Here is a 22,483-nt window from a genome sequence, read left to right on the forward strand (position 1 = left end):
ATCAACGAAATCAGAAAGAATGAAGGAAAAGGTGGGTAAAAAGTACAAAGAACTAGACAAAGAGAGAGAGAGAGAGAGAGAGAGAGAGAGAGAGAGAGAGAGAGAGAGAGGGGGGGGGGGTAGCAGATGAATCAGAAAGCCGCTTCGAAGCAAGACAGGCAAACCTTATACCGCTTGACGAAGACATTAGCAGGGAAATTCCACCCAACAAACGTACATATCAAAGATCAGCAAGGTAATACCCTGTCGCAGAAAGAAGAGGTTTTGAAATGCTGGAAAGATTATTTTGAGCGAGTCTTGAGCGAACATGGATGACCCAGAAACAGAGGCAGTTATTACACCAGCTGAAAACATGCTTGATATCAACACAGAACCACCTGACATCAATGAAGTCAAAAAGGCATTGTCTGAGTGAGAAAGCTGCAAGGATAGGTCAAATAAATGCAGAGCTATTCTTACCAAGATACAATGTATTACAGAACATTTGGTCCACAGAGGAAATACTATCTTTTTGGAGTCAGAGGTTGATTGTAAAGTTACCTAAGAAAGGAGACTTGACAGACTGTAACTACTGGCGAGGGACCATACTATGGAATTCCAGACAAACTCATTGCCATCATCAGACTGCTTTATGTGGACTTCAGTGCTCAAGTTAAATGTGGATCAAACTTGACCGAGGTATTTAAATTGAAGACTTGAGTGAAACAAGGATGTCTCCTTGGTCTTCTATTTTTCACCTTCTGTATTGACTGGGTCACGAGCGAAACTGTAAGAAAAGGGGCATCATATGGACGATGAGAGAAATGCTGAAAGATCTGGACTTCGCGGATGATATTGCCTTGTTATCTCATCGCCACAGAGACATCCAAGACAAAAGAGAAGACATGAATACCACAGCTAAACAAATTGAATTGAAGATCACTACCCAAAAAACTAAGATTATGAAAGTCAACACAAAGGTTGAAGAGACAGTCACCCTGAACGCTGTAGGCATTAAGGAAGTGAGTGAATATGTGTACCTCGGACGCAAGATCACTGCTCATGAAAAGTCTGAAAAAGATGTACAAGCCAGAATACAAAAAGAGAGAGGGACGTTTGCTACGCTGAAGAACATCTGGAAATCCACGAAGATCAGAACCAGCACGATCCAAATCTTTAAATATTCTTGGGGTATTATTGTATGGAGCAGAATCATGGAAGACCACAAATACCATCATTTACCGACTAGATGTCTTCCAGACGCGATGTCTTCGACGGATTCTGCGCATATTCTGGCCACAAAAGATCTCAAACAAAGATCTTTATGAGATAACAAACACCATACCTCTATCTAAGGCAGTATTGGAAGACTCTGGTGACGGCCTTATGTGCACCCCAGCACAAAGAGGATTAGGTAGGTAGGTTAAAGTACTCAAAGCGTGATCAAAACCCACCCCTTTTAAATCAGGCCCCTGTGGAAAAAATATTACACAATTGAACTAACCAAAAAACCAGTTCAGAAAAGGTCTGAGTCCCTAGTTATTTTTGGTGGCGTTGATGAATTTAAGTACCAGTCCATATAAAATTCAGACACTGCCAATATTAAAGTGATTCGTGGTGAAGAAAACCCCACAGAACAAACAATGCTTTTTTTTTCAATCTACATATGCTATATTTTTATGTAACAGTTGTCTTTTCCATATTCAGTTCAGTACTTTTGAGAAAATCATACATTTATCGCCCACTAAAATCAACCAAATGAAACCAAATCAAGAACGATAACTCTTGCAAAGTGTTTATTTCATGTACAATCTATATAAATTTCATCTCAAAAGCGCAACACCCAAATGAAAAACTAAGACTGTTTATGTGATCTGCAACTGATTCTGAATAAGAAATACAAGTGAAATCGGTGGGTTTTTGACATGCATGAATCACCCTCAGTCTATTTTTTTTTTACAAAGACTGCTACTTAATATACAACTTATTTTATCATGAATTGACGTTATCCTAAAATATTAGTTTTCTTTTATTATGAAATTTAAAATTTGAACTTTGCTGACATTCTAGGAAATGATATGTTTTAAAGTTTCATGTATTGCATAACTTTTTTCCATCTCTTATATTTAATGTCTCCCTTTTTCTATCATTAGCGTATACGAAGTCACTTATTCTCATCTTTGTTATCAAAGTTCTGTATTCTATAGGCTAAAAACCACTAATTCCACTTTCCATAGGCTTCTATGCTAATTTCACAATATTCAATGGCTTCTATGGACTTTACCTTAACTTTAACCTGCAGAGGACTATATATCAGCATGATTCTACATATGTCAGCTCACAATCCTCAGAATGGCATGTGGGGTTAGCAGACTTGCAGTGCAGTACTGGTCACCGGAAGTGAAGGGTCTATAAATAGCATGGGAAATCCCAGTGTTTTCACAAGACAGGGGTATATTTAAAAATCATTATGGAGATTAGGCTTCACATCACAAGAAGCAAAATGCACCTATAAAATGTACAGAAATGTTTTTCCTTTCAGAAACTGTTTAAATTTTTTAAATAAGATGAGAACTTTTTTCACAGCACTACGAGGAACAGGGGTAATTTCTGCGTAGGACTATTTTTGCGTACGTTCCAAATGCTCATTGGTTGAATTGGTGGTCTGTAACCTATACCTATTTACAGACAGAAGATAATTTCTAGATTTTTTTTGCTGTTTATTTTTTTTTCAAATGAAAATAATTTACTGAATTCATCAAAAGAGTACATTTTCTTATTTATCAATTTTTAATTGTAATCTTTTCACAATCTTTTATATTAAAGGACATGGGCCAACTTTCCGGATATTTTGTTCATGATGATCTGGTTTTTTTTTACCTTGAATACCCGTACAGGTCTCTCATGGTCGGCTTTATTGGTAAGTAAAACCAACTGGTGTTGGTAGCGGAGCCCAGACTCCGGGCGGGATACCTTACCAACGAACTGGGTCAGAGTATGTCCTACTAGAGGGTGAACTGTCCTATGACAAAATGAGACTGATTTATAAAACATTTCAACAACAACAAAAACTTTAAAAAATAAAAAAAGTTACCATGGTCAGGCTCGAAATTAAAACAATTAGCCTAAAGATGAAATACTAAACAGTATAACTGCACAGTCAGTTCACATGTACTTTTGAGGTCGGGATTTTTTTTCTGATAAAAAGAATATAATTTCGAAATCATTTGTTATTACAGCAAATAATGCACTTATACTATCCATATGAAGTTCTCTGGTATATGGGGGTCGACTGGAATATAGGACTATATACTAGTCGACCCCCATTTACCAGAAAATTTATATGGATAGTATAAATGCAATATTCGCTTCGTATTTTTTTCTTTAAATAACAATATAACAATTATGTTGAAAATGATAGCACTTTCCGTATATCCTTATCATTCTTCATTTCGTGCATTATAAAGCTAGAACATCGTTGCTTCTGGGAGATAATTCAACTGTCTTTGTGGATATATACCACTAAAATCCCCAAAAATCTTTCGTAACACAGTGTCAGCTAATCATTTGCATGATGTGAGTGAGGCAAACAATCAGCTGACTGTTCCTATACTTGGTTTAATTTTCGTTTTCGTGCTGACATATATACTCAATGCTGATAGACCCGGTTTGCACTCATATGTGTAATACATGACCGACTGAGATGTTTCTTAACGTCCTTGGATATAGTAGTACAATACAGTTAGGTCATTTCTGAAAATTTGGTCTCATTTTGTTGAAATAAAGCTAGCTGTTTTGAGACAGTCCACACAGAAATTTCTAGTGTTTAGTGTTTTTAAGGGGAAAAAAAAGAGAAAAAAAAATCCCGATTCCAAGTACCTGTGAGTCAGTTGGGCTACAAACACTACATGTGTCGCAATAAGCTAATTAGGGTTTTATGTTTCTGTGTTTCCTTTCCTTCTTCAAAAAGTTACATTTGTTTTTACCTAAAAACACGTTACCAACCATCTAGCGTTTAAAGATAATGTAATTTTCTTATGTCAAAGAACAAAAAAGTACATTGTAATGGTTGCCCTGGTACTTCTTTGGAAATTCCCGACTCAAAGTGAATTTTTCACAGATTTATTAGCTAATTTGAAACATCTGCAGATGTTGTTCCAGTCATGATCGGTTTAATAAGGTTGCCTGATACTCTAACAGGCAATTCATTTATATCATTTGTATAGTGTCTTATTCCAAAAAGGCTTGCTTTGCCTTTTAACAGGTTCTGATACGATGTGTGTCCAATTCTCGTTAGTTTTTGGGAGGACTCGATCCAAAAAGGTGTATTCTACAAAATTTTCAATTTCATGGTTAATTCATATTTAACTCTTGCTTGTATGTTTGCTCTGTGCGTGCATTTTAATTTTTAAGAACTGATCAATAAGTAAAATATATATATATAACACACTTAATTGATTCACCTTAAGGGACATGTCCACGTCAATACATATACAAGATTAGTTAAAACAAATTTTATTGCTCGAAGCAAAAGGGATCAGACTCAAATGAATCACACCTGAGATGTCCTCTCCATTCAAGGAATGACTGTTATATGAGGAAATAACATCAATCACGTGGTGCAAACTAAATAACCTGCAAGACAGGTTATTTTCAAGTGCACAACTCGGGCATTGAGGTTATTTCAAATAGACCGGAAAAATATAAGTAATAATTCCTTATAATTTAAATTTAGTATCAGAATTTTTAACAAGTAAATCAGAAAAAAAGGTTGATGACCTCAGAGTTACATAACAAAATTTGGTCTATGGGACGATGGACAAAATATTTTATCCAATCAGAAAGCGTGTTACATCTGAAATCAAATCATTATACAATATAGCAAATAATTGAAACCGAACATGCATCATAATATTTTAATTGAAATATATAGATAATTCCGTCCGTGCGAGACCCGACAGGGTAGTCAAGGACGTTAACAGATAGGAAGTTATGAAATAAGGACTCTTGTGGACTTTTTTTTGAATAATTCCTGGACATGTTTGAAAACACAGATATTTTCTTCATCACGTAGGGCATGATTATCTCTGCTTAGGAATTCAATAAAGGGCACATTTCGGGGAGCCAGTTTAATTTATTTATAAGTACACGTCATTGGTCTGCGTATAAGGAAGTGACATACATCTACAATTAACGCCTACATCGACAAGATGGGTCGGAAACGAGTCAAACCAGTTTTAAATTTCGCCTTTGTGTCAGAATTTTGGAGATTTTGGCCAAGTTTATTCCATTGACGAATTGTCGAAGGCCTATAAAATGACTCGGATGTCAAAGTAAGTCTGCAGAAGGGAACAATTATATCTTGCCCATTGCGTAATGTATAATTTGACGTGCTTTGGATAATTGGCGGGACTATATAATATTAAAAATCTGGGCCCCGTTCAGGTCCGGGTGTCAAAAGAAAAGACCCGCAGCAGCGCTAAGCTTGTCGTAAAAGGCGACTAAATTTAGCTCAGAACCCTGGCAACAGGGTTGTGTACCCCCAGGTGGTGGAATGGGGTACCTCTGGCATGTTACATGCTGGAGTCGTCAGGCCACAATAAGGAAAACCTGACCGCAAACCATAATGGTGTAACGTGTTGAGAAAGATGCTACGTGCCTCGCACGTTAAAGAACCCTTCTGTGGTATTCTCCCGGGGTAGGAACCATTTGACTCCACCACAGGAGGCTTAATTGCCCGACCCTACCCACCTCTCCGTATTTCCAGTGGCAATCAAAATTTGTCGACTCCATTATCCTTGTGTCCCATCCCATATTTCATTTCATTATCATTTCATGTTCATTTTATCATCCATTTCATGTTCACCGCCTGAATATAGCTGGAATATTGCTGCTCGGTCGTTAAACACCAACAATAAATCATTAAAAATCTGATGCATTGTCATGCATCATATTAAAGGACGTGTGTAATTTTCGTCTTTTACTTCTTTCTGTCAGTGATTGCCTCCCCGATTCCATATAAAATGAATCGGTTCTTGTGAATGTAGGTAACCCAGTCACTATTCTTGCTGCATCAAGGTGCAATTTTTCTAATTGATTAGCGTAATCCGATCTACAATTATTCCAAACTTCACTGGCATATTCGGAAATGGGCCTAATAAAAACTAGATATAGTTTTTTCCCCAGTTTTTGTCTGTATAGTTGATATTTCGATTCCCCAAGAATATTGATGTGTTTTCTTACACTAGCCATTCATTTCTAAAATTTATGCTTATTTCATTTGCAATCACTAAAGGTAACACCCAAGTGCTTGTGCGATTCTGTTCAAGGAAAGTTTTTATTGTTCAATAAAAAAGGTAAGATCAGTATTCGTGTATGAAAATAACTTTATTTCAGTTTTCCCAGGATTAAAGACATAAGCCATTGATATTAGACCAATTGTCGAGCTCTCTAAGGTCGCGACTTATATTTTCAAGTCACTAATATTGTTAGCGACTACTTGCACTTGTAATTTCAGTACTTTACATTCGCATATAATTTGCATACAAATAAGTATATATTATTACTCCACAATAAGCTGCTGATCGGTGTTTATACGTGTGTTTTTGCTTGTATGAGAACGGGAAGTTTACGTTCAAAGATGAAATGATCGGTCAGCATGAAGTTTCCGATTCAGTCACAGGGGCTCGCTACAATTGACTATATAGGTCAAACATATTACCAGGGCCACGATATGTATTAATAGCCATTGTCAGTTCTTTAATCTGGTTCCTAATCTTGTTCCCTGGTCAATATCATAAGCGACCCAAAGATCGCTAAAAAAACTGAGAGTAACTTGTGGAACGAAAACGTTACCGTTACTTCCTTGTAACTAGTTGTTTGCTTGAAAAAAAAAATTCAGGTCATTGCGGTTATGAAAGAGTAATCATATCAAGGGAACCAAGATTCTAACGGAAGTCACCCGATTTTAGTGCATATTGCATTCGCTCCATTTCGGATGTTGAAAGCAAACCAAAATCATTTGACAATTAGCGACTTCGAAGACTTCAGTTTTTGGTTTATTTGGTCACTACCCTGTCTAAAATAATTGACTTTGAGACATAGCATCAGCAAAAAGTCTGCACAGTTAAATAAGATTACTGGCGATGTCATTAATATATATAATCAAAAGCAGAGGACCAATGACTGACCCTTGAGAGACACCAGCTAACACTTTGCAAGGCAACGAAGCTTTATTCAATACAACTTTTTGTTTTCTTTCATATACATATAGACAGTTTTCAAACCATTGTGTAAGTCTTCCTTTAATACCATAAGCTTTCATATAATGTATCGACCCCTTATACCAAACTTTGCCAAATGCTTTAGAAAAATCGCAAAACACGAAACAGTTATTTTTTACTCTCTCAAGAGAGTTCAGAATACAGTCATAGATTTCTAGAAGTTGATGAACTGTTGAATGCTTGGGCAAAAACCCGGATTCATATTTGTATATGAAATAATTAGATTGCAGATTTAACGTGCTTGAAAAAAAAACTTTCCAAAACTTTACCCACAAAACTTATTAAAGATATTGGCCTATACTTAAAGGGTAGAGATGCATCTCTCTTTATGAAAATAGCTATCACATTTGCAATTTTCCAGCTAGTAGGATAATGGCCAATACTCATTCATTTATTGTAATGGGACTGCCATTTTCTCTTGACATATTTTTAATATTTTATGACTATAATCTCATCTGGACCTGATGCTTTATTGGGGACTAAAACTTTGATAGCGTCAAGGATTTCAGAAATGGCAGTGTTTATATCCAGCATTTGTGAATAAGTCTGATTTGGGAATTCTGGTAATTGAGCGTTTAAGTGTAAGTGTTGGTAAGAGTCAGGCAAAATGGGAAAAAAAATCTGAAACATGCATGTCAAAACACCACTAATCTGACAATGTAATATCACTCAAGGATACTTTCTCTATTTGAAAAGACCATTATTTGATCTCTGCATCACTGGCTTTGTGCAGGAATTTTTCAATAGAATCTTAGAAAAATTAGGTTTTTGACACAGTTATCTGCCCTTGAAATGTTCATTTCAGTGCTTTTCAATGAAATATTAACTCAATGGTCCAGCATGATATGGAAAATCTTGTCTGTTTTCCTTGATTCTGATGGTGCAAATGGTCAAATTACACTATAAAATGATGGATTTTTCATACTATGTTTCATCCACTGCCTGCATGATTTTTACAGGGACTGACACTTAAATACAAGAAGATTACTGTAGGGCGCCTCCGGATGAACGGCCCCTAACGAAATAAGCAACCTGGACTTTAAAGCGATGTACCGACACGCCAATGACCCTTCTCGTTTCAAATTGTGCATGCATAGTATCTAGTATTACACTGGGAAGAAACAAGAAATGACCTTAAAATTTAGTTGGCAGAAAGCTTCATTTTCAAATTATAAAACAAATAAAAACAAAAAGATGGAAGATTTTAATTTCACAACTTGTATGCAAATATCGCTAGAAAATGTAAGTAACCTGAAGTCGTTGTTAGCGGCTGATTGGCTGACTAGCGCGTTACTTATTATAAGTAATGCGGTATATTTGTAACATATAAGTCATCAAACGCTTTGCTTTATTTACGGAAACACGTTATTTCATTAAGCATCGCTACTTCGTCGAACTTAGCCGTTAGAAATAATGCAATTATGACATAAACCACGGCCGCTCAAGTTTTTGTATGTGACGTAGTAGGGAAGCAGCGCCATCGAGCGTCAATTCTTGGTTTCATGTGCCAACTGGCGTTAATTATACATGTAATTATTAAACCTTACACAATAAAGGATTAATTCTGTTGGATGAAATATAATCACGTGACATAGATTAATTTGGATATTTTTTGTTTTAATCGCAAGAAAGGTTGAATAACCCCCAAAAATCATGCCATCATTGAATAACCCACCAAAAATACAAGAGCAGGTGAATAACCCATCTTTAATAAGCATTTTTTGTCAGTCCTTTGTTTGTTCGGTGTAATAAAACAATTACGGCACTCTAATTCGGTGAATATCCATAAATATCAACCTCACTAAGGTTATTCCACTCGGGTTAAAGCCCTCAGGGAAATAACCCTAGTTCGGGTTGACAATTTTAGATATTCATCTCAGAAGGTTGTAATTGAATAATGTTGTCCATTTATTTTACATGACGTGTGTTAATTTTGCACAGACTTCTGCGAAAGGAACTAATGACTATTCTTACTGTTAATTTTTAATTCAGTGGTGTTTGTATTTTAATTGTAATTTATCTTTGATTTGCATTTTAATGTTTCTTAATTGATTTGTTTCATTTTGATGTCTTTTCTGCCTGATCTGCCACCCATAAAAAAATTTCCGACCCAAACAGCCCCGTGCAGGTCCGGGTGTTAAAAGAACAGGCCTGCAGCAGCGCTAAGCTTGTCGTAAAAGGCGACTAAATAGTGCTCAGAACCCTAGTCGGGGGCTAGGGCGCTTTGCCCACAGAGCATCTGGGATGTGTGCCCCAGGTGGTGGAATGGGGTACCCCTGGCGTGTTACATGCTGGGGTTGTCAGGCTGTAATATGGAAAACCTGACCGCAAACCATAGTGGTGCACCGTGTTGGGAAAGATGCCACGTTCCTCGCACGTTAAAGAACCCTACTGTGGTATTATCCCGGAGTAGGAACCATAGGGCTCCGCCACAGGAGGCTAAATTGCCCGATCCTACCTACCTCTCCCTATTTCCAGTGGCAATCAAAATTTGTCGACCCCATTGTCCTTGTGTCCCATCCCTTTTTCATTTCATCATCGTTTCATGTTCATTTTATCATCAATTTCATGTTCATCGTCTGAATATAGCTGAAATATTGCTGCTCGGACGTTAAACCCCAACAAACAAACATACAAACCGACCCAATCAACCTGTAAGAACTAGGAATATCTGACATAAGTGCCTTCCAAATAACATTTTTGAGCTATTTATGAAACTTGAATGGTCTATCTATGAAACAGCGGTTGTATCAATCTGTGCCCCATGAGGCATTTAGTTTTCTATTGTGTTCGAATTTTTTTATTTGTATCAGATCATACTTTAACCTCTGCTGAATTTGCGTGTATCTCGAAACCCTTTGGCATTCATGCATATGCGTCGTGCATGGTAGCTTTTTGTCAAAATTTTATGCTTGTCAGATTGTTGATGGACATGTTAATATAATAATATAATAAATTCCACAGCAGCTTGCCATACATGTGTAACAAATTAATATCCTCGTCATACACAAAATAATGCATTTTTATTGTACAATAATACACTATAACAACCAAATTAAACAATCACATAATTATAGTATAGAAACAAATATCAATAAAAATAAAGGATTTCTCGGTGGTTTCGGTACATGAATCTAAATGTTGCAGAACCAGTTTCACATTTTCTATTCCGATTTCCGAAATGTAAAAAAAATGCATTATAAAACGAAAACCTGTATCAAAGCAGCCTGCTACGTATTTTCATGGTTTTTTTAAAACATGTTCTAACAACGGCCATCGTGGGCTCCAGTTAACCTCACAGAAGCATTTTGTTCGACGATTACCTTCGCTTCTTTGAATGTGACTGCGATTCATTTTGGGCAATCCACACTTTCTGCTGCTATCATGTTCATTATTCTACGGAACATCATGCTACGCATTACTGTGCATGACATGTTTCATACAATTAATCACTAAATTGTCGACACTGGCTTTACATTTCGTCTTAAACTATTAATTATTACAGCATAGATACGTCTTATTGCTTGTCTTTTTCACGATTTGAAAATTATATACGTTTGAACTCTGACATACTTTTTTCAATATTTGAAGTTTTTTAACCAATACAAAAACGAATTCTGTTGAATCAAAAATAATATTACACAGCTGCGCTAAAGCACATGATATGCATGGATCTCCGAAGCTAAAATTCCTTTAACAATAAAAAAAAAACCCCGAAAATACGCTTTCTTTCACCAGTACAAACATAGAAACAAATAAAACAAAAAACGATTTCGATGTATTGTGGCTAGTAACCACTAATTGCACTCCCCATAGGCAACTATGCTAATTTCACAATATTCAATGGCTTCTCTGGTCTTTACCTTAACTTTAACCTGCAGAGGACTATATATCAGCATGATTCTACATATGTCAGCTCACAATCCCCAGAGTGGCATGTGGGGTTAGCAGACTTGCAGTGCAGTACTGGTCACCGGAAGTGAAGGATCTATAAATAGCATGGGAAATCCCAGTGTTTTCACAAGATAGGGGTATATTTAGAAATCATTATGGAGATTAGGCTTCACATCACAAGAAGCAAATTGCACATATAAAATGTACAGAAATGTTTTTCCTTTCAGAAAGTGTTTAAATTTTTTAAATAAGATGAGAACTTTTTTCACAGCACTATGAGGAACAGAGGTAATTTCTGCGTAGGACTATTTTTGCGTACGTTCAAAATGCTCATTGGTTGAATTGGTGGTCTGTAACCTTATGCGATCATGTATTGTGAACTGATGGAACAGACAATGATATGCCATAAAAGTTAATATCAGGAAAGAGTGCAGAACCAAAAGGAAAATAAACGAAGCACACTAGAAACGAAATCACCTGCCAGTAATGAACAAGTATTGAAAAGGTCCAAGTATCACTAATGAAACAGATCTTTATAGGTATTCACCAATTGTACTCCATTTGTTGAGGCAACTAATAATAAACTAAGGCAATCTTACAATTCAATACAACATCTGCACCTGCTGTGTTAGAGATCATATTGGCATTTGAAAATTGACTATCAATAATCAGGTTTTTTTTTATAAAACACAACACTGAAGGCTTAGTATACAAGGGTGGATCCAGACACTTTGTAAAGGAAAGGTGCCAGCCGGGGTTCCTCAGAAAAAAAGGGGGGGTGCTTGGACATTATTTGCCAATATTTTGTCAATTTCACACACGAAAATGACAATTTTTTCAATAAAAGGGGGTGCCAACCCCCTGCACCCCCCTTCTGGATCTGTCACTGGTATACGACAAATAGATTCTGAGACGGCTTTACACAGTTTTCTTTGCTGAAGCAAAAATCCAAATGATAATCATTGTAAAGCACTTACACTACAACATTGCAGCATTTTTCATTAATAATTTAGCATAGTGTTAAAGTTTAGTGATCATGTGATGCAGAGTGATGGCATGGCATGGTTCCCTCTACTACACTAAGGAAATGTAATAGTGTGCTTAATCAAAATATCAGACAAATATAATACAAAAACTGCAAATATGACATAAGACTCACAATGTAGCTACTGTTAGTGTCCCCTACAATTCAGAATAATATGACATAGCAATAATGCTCATATGAAGATTTTGATCTGGTTGATATTTAAAGCTTTCCATGATCTAATTTTGACCAACTGCAACTTCGAAACTAATTTTCTGTTTCTGTGATCCCATGCTGAGTTTGAATCAAACTTCTTTGAACCTTCACAACAGCTAAACTACCAGAATAGCTACCTTCCAGCTTACCAAAGTCAACTTTAAAGCTGTAACCATAAAAAATTAAATTATATTGTAATTACACAGCAAAACATTATGATTATGAATTTCATCAATTTTGAAGATTCAATGTTCCACATTAAATTGCTTCTTTCTGGATCAAATACTTTGCATGTCATAGTCTGATATGACCACAGAGGTTTGACCCTGAACAGCTTGGCATTCTGAGTGTGATTAAGTTTGACACAGGATAAAAAAAGTGCCCCCTAATTCCTGAACTGTTCAAGTCACAAACCACAAATTCAATCCTATCCTTCCTTTGGTGGTATGGCACTTAGTGGTACCATTTAAAAGAAATCTATAGACTACAGCTTGAACACCAAATGTTTACGAATGACAACAATGCCATACCAATTTCTTTGCAGTCATATAAAACTATGAAAATATGATTAAATCAATAACTCTAATTTAATACTGGTATGCGTAAATGAATCACGAACAGTTAAATATACTCTCAGCCTGAAGTAATTTTATAAGTTTTGTGATGCTGGGGGAAGATAATAATATATGGTACTGGTAATATAAATAGATAAGTTTATTAAAGTGATACTTACTATTTTCCATCAAGCAGTACAGTTTGAATTCTGGCAGCTAAATATTCCTGGTATTTTGTTTCTAATTCTGTTGATGATGCACAGGATAGCTCCTTGCATATCTTTTTTTCTTCAATGGACCAGGAGGGAATAAGGCATTGTAAATCTTCCTCATTTTCTGGTTTGTCACGATCAGTATGGTGTGTAGTTTCTCGATTTAATATATGTGGATTTCCATTTACAGCACTAATTAAATCTGTAGAGCTAGTAGCTGCCAATAGTTCCTCAGCAGCCAAAGAGGCAGCTTTCTTATCCTCCAATAGAGTATTGGGATGATTTTCTTTGTTTTCAATTATCTTCTGAATTTTAACTGAAATCTCGTCTCCATCAGCTACTTGGACTTTTCGCTTCAGTCTTTGTTTGGTGTCTTCAGCTTGCTCAGTATTTGTTTTATCATCTTTTTGTTTAAATGCTATTGACTTACTGTCCAACTTGCCCCTGAAATCATTTAAAGACCATTGTAATAGAGACAAAACTCTATTTTGGCCATCAACAAGACACCTTGGGTCAAGACCATACTTAGAAAGAATTCGATATGCACTTCCCTGTGTCAAGTTGTGACTTCGGCGACAAGATGACCAAACACTACAATGACCTTCAACATATTTCTGGCACAAGTGGACAAATGGACATTTGAATTGTGGTTTTTGATCATTACTAACATTTTCATTGGATCTACACCCACCCATTGAATTATAATAGCGACAGATAGCTGGTACTGTTATAGAACTCCTATTGGAGTCGTGTTGAAGAAGAAGGCATAAGTTTTGTAGTTCAACACGATGTAGGTAGAACTTTTGTTGAACTTCAATGTTGTGATCATCTGTCAAGTTGTGACCAAATTTACACTTACTTATTTCACATGAACTTAAGATGTAAAATTTACATATATGAAAAGCATTGCAATCTCCTGGGCAAGTTTTTGGACGAGTACAGTGTACTTCACATAGTTTAACTTCAGTTTTGGCACAGACAATACTGTTTTCTTCCTGAGTTTCTCCCTCACCCTTAGATAAAGTTTTGTATGTCTGATCTAACTCAAATACTGTTGGAAATTTTGACAAAAATGATTTCAATGTTTTATTTTTGAAGCGATGCTTGACAGTACTTGTAAATTGCTTTCCAAGATTTGGAATACTTATTTCACCTCCATTTTTTAGGATTAGGTTTAGTAAATCCGATACTAGATCTTCTAAAGCTTCTTTTTCAAGGGAATCAGGTGTTATTTCAGGAAAACCATTATCTTCAGATTTTTCTTTATCTGCATTTTCTTTTTCATAAGTAGGCTTACTCTTTAAATACTCAATGGCCATCTTTATTCCTGATTCATTAGTTTCCCAATCAACTTTATCGGTGTTTGATTCTTTTGGTTCACTGTATCGTTCATTATCATTCCATTTACCACTAGATTCATGATCTTTATACTTTTCATAATTTCTATCCCATCTCAGTTCCCTCTTCCCATAATAATCTCTTTTGTCTCTGTATTCATTATGTTCAGGGTCTCCCCTTTCTTTATATTTGTGTTCATAAGAGTTTCTCCTGGCATTATTTTCATAAGGTCTCCTTTTGTGATGATTACTATGGTTTTCAGCCCATTCATCTTGATACTGCCTATTCTCTTGCCCCTGGTGATCTCTTTCTTCATATGATTTCTCTCTTTCATACTCTTCCCATTCTTCATTAATGTATGCTTCATCATAAGAATCATCATCATTCCCATAATATTTGTCATATTCTCTATCCAAATCATCACGATTGTATCGATCTCTTTCTCGATGTTCAAAAGAATCACTCTCATGCCTTGATCTTTGATATTTGTGATGCTTCCCATAACTTGACACAGAATAATTATGCCTTTGCTGTGTACCAGAGTAATAGTCATTTTTGCCATACCTTTGATGGTCACCTCCTGATTTGTAATTTGTACCAGTGAAATCATCCCACTGGCCTCTATTTACTTCTTCTGATCTTTCATTCCCCAATCTATATACTCTTGATACGTTACCTCTTCTAGAAATTCTTCCTTTTGGCTTAAATGGCCTAGATCTAAACCCTCTACCTTGTCCAACTGCACCACCTCTTGGATTACCTCTACCTCTGCCTCTATGAAATGGTCTCATGCTTTAACCACTTTTTTTTTAAAAAAGAGAAATGAGCAATTAGAACAGAGTTCAAGGTACATGTGTACTAACACAAAACAAATGGTAAACAAATCTAATAGATACTAAATTAGCAACAAAATTCAACTCATTAAACTGTCTACAGCTGTGTTATTAAATATGGTATGCTTGTACTACTACTTTGATGATTAATTGTATACATCTTTAATGAACTAGAGGCTCTTAAAAGCATAAATTGCTCCTCTGAAATATTTAATCTTTTGTTCATACTGTTTGACAAAATGACAAAAAGTCAAATCATCTATAGAGGTTCCTCCCTGCATAATTTCTGTTAAGTTTTCTACAATTTCGTTAAGTTATTGACAAGTCATACACCGAAATGTGCTCCTAGGGTTCCATTGGCAACTTTGAGTGGCCAGACACTGGTTAAGCTACCAGAGTTGCACAAAAATTTGTAGAGGGCAATGAGGGAAACTACCCTAAAAGTTTTAAAACATAGGCAGGTGTTGATTTTGAAAAATTGGCATTTTCCTCAGTTTGAAATACTAGTATCTTAGATCATGTGGACAACCAGCTGCATCTTATGCAACAATCTAAAAATTGGTATCATTATAATGCATAAAATGTTCCACATGTGCAATTTCATACAACTGCAGAGGTTAGTTCATAACAGTTTTGGACATTAAGAATCGAACACTACTAAGAGTGCAAGACTGATATTTCCTGGTTTTGAGTTTTCTGGTTGTATTTGATTCTTCTTCTGTCTCCTTTTAAAATTGGTTTTGTTATTAGTACACCAATTTAGAGCACCTTGCTTGCAGAAATTCCTTTGAATTTACAAGACAGCATAAAACGTTTTATTGTGATGTCACACACATGGCATGTTGGGTGAGATAAGGAGATCTCAAATGGCTAAAAATAGGAATATCCTTGTCTCTTTAGTAAGAAAATAAGTTTCTTACATTGAATGAATCTACAAAAATGTTTAAATGTGTTTAAATTCAGCATACTGAAGATCTTTAAAATAAAGTAAGTTTTATTTTTAACCCTTTGGACCTCAAATTCAACACTATGGACCAATTAGGTTCATGATTCTATTATCTAATACATAGTCACTGGGGTTAGACTCATCAGACATGTATTATATTCTGTGCATCAAAGAACCTTAAGATTTCATTATTTGTTGAAAGTAAATCAAGTTTAAATTTGGACCCAAATTTGGATCATTTGGATTTCTTAATATATGGCTAGATTTAGTGTACAAGAATTCCAGGGCCTCAATTAAACCCCATTTAGAAGCTTAAAATACATAAATGTAGCATCAGGTATCAAATACTGATATAGATTATTGTAAATTCAATTGAGAATCAAATCAGTACCATGAAACATTTGTTTATTTCAATGATTAAATACAATTTGAGTTATGAATGACCATAATATTGGTGCTGATTGTTAACCAAAATGACATTAAATTATCAGTCTTACCCATTATACCTTACAAATACCAGACAAGTTGGATAGTGTATAAAGATGAACCAATAATTAAACACATAACCTAAGATGGTTATACTGGAAAACTTAAAAGAAGAAAAAGAAACTGTATATCAGTATGATTTAAACTGCATTGGAATGTAATAAGTATAAGTACTAAATAGATTTACCTGACAAAGCGACAATAAGAAAAATAATTTTTGTTACTTCAGAGGCTAATGGAGACAAATAGTTGGACAGGTTTTAATCAAAGAAACAATCTAATTGTTACATGTACATGGCAATATTGTTACTTGATATTGTATTTTAATTTGTTATTCTTCATTTATTTATTGATATTGAATATTATGAATGTTGGTGTGAATAATTATGTGCATTATGAATATTGTATGTATTGTGTTATACATTTTCTTTGTTTTGACGCTATTTATTATGCATTGTTTTATAATCATCATCGTTGTTGCTTTTACATGTATAGATGAAAGGAGTTCATTTATCAGAGTACGAAAAACATGTTTGAGAGGCTCCCGGCCAAAATACTGGACAAAAATATATACATTAAACATATTAAAAAGTATTTAAACCTTTAAAGTTTAAGTGTTTATTTTCTCATCTGGTAAAATTGATGTTAATTTTTAAGTAATAAAAATGCCTAGTAACAATAAAGAAATTCATTAGTTACTTCAAATAAATCAGGTCTGCAACCATTAGTGTGTCAAGTAACTAATTTTTTTTTCTATTTGTTACTTTTCCATGTACATCGGAGTGTATTCATAACCAGTTTGATAAGCAGGGTTGAAAATGAAAAGTGCATGAAAAATGTTTCTTCAGTGTGATTTAAGGTTTAACCTATCTCATATTAAACAGCGCTAAAAAGTGCAGTATGTATAGGGAGGTCAGTCAAAATATGAAGTATATAGAAAATGTACAAGTTTATATTAGTTTGAAAGAGCCCAAGAAATGTAACTTACTGGTGCAAAAATTTTTAAAATCGGTCTAGGGGTTCAAAAGTTATTACAATTTAAAGTTCAAAATTTTGGTCATTTTTCTTGCGAGGGCAAAAATGTCACATTTTGGGCACTTCTGTGGCCCACATAAGTCAAACAGGTAAAGAAATTCATACATTGTGTCTTAATCATTTAAATAAAGCCATTTCATACTTTGATTTAAGCCATTCAGGAAACTTGTATCTTAGATACAAAGAAAATTACACTTTTTTAAAATTGGCAAAAAAACACTTAGGACTTAGTTTTTTTTTGCTATGTGTCAACAGCATCGTGAATTAAAGTGCCATTTTTGGATATTCATATTTGGAAATTGGAAGGTAGTAGAAATCTGATACTTTGCTGTTCTTTCAAGAGTAATCCATTAAACAGAAATAAATAAACAAATATTATGTCAAAACCTCTGATTCGTTTTTCATTGGAATCAGAAACACTGCGGCAGACCCCCTTTTTTTTAAATGCGTTTTTTCAACAAAAAAATACATTTTTGCTTACTAAGAATTCAAAAAAAATATTTAATTTTTTCTGTCACTTGTTTTGTGTGGCAATAAAGTTGCTTGACTTGAAAAATCATGTTTTTCAGCTCAAAAAAATTTTTTGAGGTCGAAAATTTAAATTTTAGGGTAAATTTTAGAGCTATTTTCAGTGGAAAAAATGGCGAAAGGTCAGACAAAAAAAGACATTTTGAATTTAAAAGCAGTTTTTAGCACATGACAGTTATTGTTATTGTGATTAAATATGTAAAAACACATTTTTATCAAGAAATAATTGAATTACATTTAAAAACCAACAAGCAAATGTTGAAAAATGGGGGTAAATCGAACATTTTTGAAAATTTCAGATTTAAAAAAAAAACCGCATATTTATGCTTATATTTATCAAAATATCAACCTACCATATACTTATGTGGTACCATTTTAAAGCTTAGAATCTAAGCTATCACATGAAGATACTTTCATCTTATTTTGCTATAAAATGTTTAATGTGGATGAAAATTTGTTAGGCCTATACCTTAAATGAAGCCAGACGATAATCAAAATAAACATACATTTTTGCCACAAAAAGTGGCAAAATAATATTATATCAAGGTCTGGTCAATTCTAAGATTCCTAATTAGTCTTGTAATGTTTTCTTGTTTAAATAGGGTCTTTTAATATAATAATAATCTCATTATTATGTTAAAATTGAATAAAATTTCAAAAACAAATGCTGTTTTCCCAAGAAATTGAGAAAATTTTTATGAATACATTGACTTGAACCAATGCGCATACTTTCACTATGGAACTTTGAAGCCCTAGCTGTTTCCTCATGTGTACTATTATGTACATTAAATGATAATAAACAAAATATCATCATTTGATTAAGTTTAATGAACTTTTCGAAGTTTCCATTTCAGGCCAGAAGGGTTTCTTCACCAGGATCTACTATGTCTGCCAAATCTACAAAAGAGATTATGTACATAAGGACATTACATCTATTAACATCATTTACCTTATCAATTTACTTACAGTTAGTTTACTTTCTATTAAATCATAATCTGGTTTGCTAACAATCTGAAAAAATGTAAAACTTTATTTGATGTTGGTTGCTCACAAAGCGGTTGACAAAAGATGTGGCGAGGAGTTAAAAACACCAAACTTCCTTTTCCAGAATAATTATCTTCATTTCAAAACAAGAAGATTGTTTTATAAGATTATATTAATGTTATGTTAAATAACTTAATATGAATAATTTCGCTGCGTGATCCGTCTGGTTCTTCTATCAAGTGTTGAACTCTCTTACCAATCAGGTTATCGGGTTCAGGTGTGTCTGGAACTACCCTACTTACTGTACCCCACATGGTCCTACCTCAGACTCGGTCCATATTCGTCTCATAGCATAGCCCACTATGCTGCTCAGGCCATCTGAAATAAACAAGTAGTGGAATTCAATGAATATGTACTGTGAGGCAGTTTTAAAGCAGAGTCTAAACACAAAACTAATCGACAGTTCTTGTAAGTAATATATGATTCAAATGTAAATGCTTATTTGTTATCATAATTAAAAGACTCAAAAGTTTTATTATTAAAATAAATAAAGCTACTAAACTAAATCAAAGTATAAAAACTAACTTACCATGAATTCGAAACATCTCCAGAACTCAACAAAATGAAACTAAAATGATGAAAAACAAACAGAAAATAAAACTAAATCATAATAAAATTTACATCAGTGTTTACTTTTTATATGACAAAATAAAATAAATATTTAGGCAGCCTGTTTACTAATACTTTCTTCTGAAATAAATCAATAATTAGAAGAAAAAACATAGTACAAGTATGTTTCATATACATACAACAAAAGATTGGTATTATGAGTCAATCAATGTGATCCTAAAAAGGCCAAAAAAATATTAAACCATAATTAGTTAAAATTTAATGATATATAATGTATATTACTAGGATTTTAAACCTTTTCCAAGCAATTGTACATGTATATGAATATTAAATAAGTAGAGCATCTACAATCCTCTAAAAAATGAATATGTAAGTTAGCTGTTAAAAATTGTACAGTATGAATATATAAAGTAAACTTAAGAAGATGCAGGTCATATGTAAAATATGCAATTGCCACATATATACATCTCATCAAATAAGTTCTATTTATCAAGTAAAGTACAAGCAGGGCTACCAGATAATTGTTCTAATAAAAGTCATAATTAATATATATTAACTGATAAAATGAAAACCAGAAAAAAAAGTTGTGTATCATTTGAAGAAGCAATTTAAGGTTGATTTTTTTTTCTACATATGATAATTTTGAATAAATAAAACAGTTAAAATAAATATAAAGAAGGTTTATGCTTAAACATGTGAGTTTCATATAAATTGGGCACTACATATAAATTAAAATTGAATTATCAAGGAAATTAAATGCAATATGTGCAAATTCTCCCAACCAATAGAAAAAAAGCTAGGTAAAATACAGAGACTTCCGATAATATAGGAAAGTCGATAAAGTCCGAAAGATTTTGAATGGATTGCAATCAAACGTTGGGAGAATTTACCTCATTACATATTCATCGTTTAATAAAAATGTTATGGAAACATATTCCAACTAATGCTAAATGAGAGTAATCTTTTTTAAATCAGCTCATGCAGAATCAAACGAAAATCAGACCTTCCAAGAAGGTGAATATAGTTTTTAAGCTTGCAGATGATAAAAGGTCATTCTAGAATTTGACCTTACGGAAACAGGGCGATTAGGCTTATATTAGACATAATTTAGGTACTTACCGTAAGTGATTGGCCTCCATGGCCTAGGTCCATCGTTGTCTGCACCACCAGTCAAAAATCCGTCCAGAAAACAGTCGGTAAAAGGCATTTATCCACGAGTGTTCGAAAATCTTAACAGAAGCTATGGCGGATCAGTAACATCCGGTTAGCAAGAACGATAACCGGTCCCGCTTTAATTTTTGTGAAAACCACGCCCTGACCACCCTAATATCCAATCGATTCCGCAAGCTATTATTGTTTTTCTTCTGAAACCAGGGTTACGGATGGACGCAGAAAGGATTAAATTTTCGGAATCCGACTGTCAGTGCATTCCGGGTACGCAAAAACTATTTTTTTTCAACATGTTTTTCCTTAAAATTACGTAAAAAATATGTTTTGTAACCAAAAAATTAGCCTGACAACCGGATTATCAAAATTGAAGATATTTCCAAAAATTTAAGCCATAAATGAAGAAAATCGGTCCAGTAATAGCTTGCGGAATGAATTTTGAAATAGGTATGATCTTTGACACATAGTTTTTCAGGCGGCCATTTTTCTCAAAGTATCGTCACTTCAAACGTTTGTACCAAATGACCAATAACTCCAATAACAATGAAAGTTGTATATTTAGAAAGAGAAATGTCTCATCTTCAATTACATATATTTTTTATTGTCATGCAATGGATTTTTAACCATTTTCTAACGTGTTAAAGTTGACTCAAAATTGAGAATTTTGCTCTCGCAAGAATATAGATAAACGCACTACCGACCTCCCTAGTATGTAATTCGAAAATTAAAAATATACATTAACTTATTTTCTTCTATCTTAAATAAACACCATGTGTATAGATAAAAGAAACCACACTTTGTACTCCCGCCATAATGTGTCACAGAAGTAATAACTGTAGAATAATTTGAAAGGGCACAAGAACAGCACGGACCAGTAGATTGTTAATGTGGCCTACATCTTTCAAGAAGTCATTCATAATTCACAAGAAATATTTAAACTAACGGGCTAATATTACCTCTAATATTCTAAAATCCTGACCGATTCAGGTCATTTTACCCAAAAACAGTCGTACGAATTCGAGTCCGTTTCTACTTAAATATTTTACAAGTTTTCAAATTTATGCTATTTAGACAAATAAGCAAAAAAATAGCTTTTGTTAGGTTTCTATCTTTAATTAATGTGCATTGAATAAAATGATGACTAAATTAATGTACTTTTGTCTTGAGAAAAAAAAATATATAAAAAATATTTTCATAAACAATACCCCAGTAAACTATTTATCATTGTCTTTCTGTTTGTTAAAACATATGAATTGACAACCAACTTAAATATAACAGATATTTCTTTAGAATGTTATATTTTTTTATAACATAATAATGAGTTTGAAATACTTATTTAATTTTCCCAGTGGCAATTACTGATAAATAATAAGT

General features: G+C 34.0%; 1 protein-coding gene and 1 long non-coding RNA gene across 6 annotated transcripts; both read right to left on the reverse strand.

Moving 5' to 3' along the window:
• Positions 1-10,266: 10,266 nt before the first annotated feature.
• Positions 10,267-22,107, reverse strand: LOC148624527 (uncharacterized). Of its 4 annotated transcripts, none has more exons than XM_088567186.1 (3): positions 22,066-22,107; positions 13,130-15,301; positions 10,267-12,562 (listed from the first exon to the last, which is right to left on the reverse strand). In XM_088567186.1, the coding sequence occupies exons 2-3, from the start codon at positions 15,289-15,291 to the stop codon at positions 12,448-12,450; spliced, it is 2,277 nt and encodes a 758-aa protein (XP_088423312.1). In that variant the 5' UTR covers positions 15,292-15,301; positions 22,066-22,107; the 3' UTR covers positions 10,267-12,447. The 4 variants fall into 4 exon arrangements, with proteins under 4 accessions (XP_088423312.1, XP_088423315.1, XP_088423314.1 ...); XM_088567189.1 differs by lacking the exon at positions 22,066-22,107 and adding an exon at positions 22,006-22,043; XM_088567188.1 differs by lacking the exon at positions 22,066-22,107 and adding an exon at positions 16,777-17,664.
• LOC148624528 (uncharacterized) lies at positions 19,136-21,816 on the reverse strand. Of its 2 annotated transcripts, XR_015919695.1 has the most exons (3): positions 21,062-21,816; positions 19,569-19,690; positions 19,136-19,225 (listed from the first exon to the last, which is right to left on the reverse strand). It is a non-coding gene; the product is annotated as an uncharacterized LOC148624528 (long non-coding RNA). The 2 variants fall into 2 exon arrangements; XR_015919694.1 differs by having other exon boundaries at positions 19,136-19,690.
• Positions 22,108-22,483: the final 376 nt, after the last annotated feature.

Source organism: Perna viridis, chromosome 2 (assembly GCF_037379345.1).
Source record: "Perna viridis isolate PV_CMFRI_1.1 ecotype Kerala chromosome 2, ASM3737934v1, whole genome shotgun sequence".
Lineage (NCBI taxonomy): Eukaryota > Metazoa > Mollusca > Bivalvia > Mytilida > Mytilidae > Perna > Perna viridis.

What these genes read in the sequence shown, in the direction of transcription:
- LOC148624527 (XM_088567186.1), bottom strand. Translation starts at nt 15,291, where the DNA reads ATGAGACCATTTCATAGAGGCAGAGGTAGAGGTAATCCAAGAGGTGGT. An exon ending in GTACTGCTTGATGGAAAATA is followed by an intron (nt 12,563 to 13,129) that starts GTAAGTATCACT and finishes TTATGGTTACAG; the next exon opens with CTTTAAAGTTGACTTTGGTA.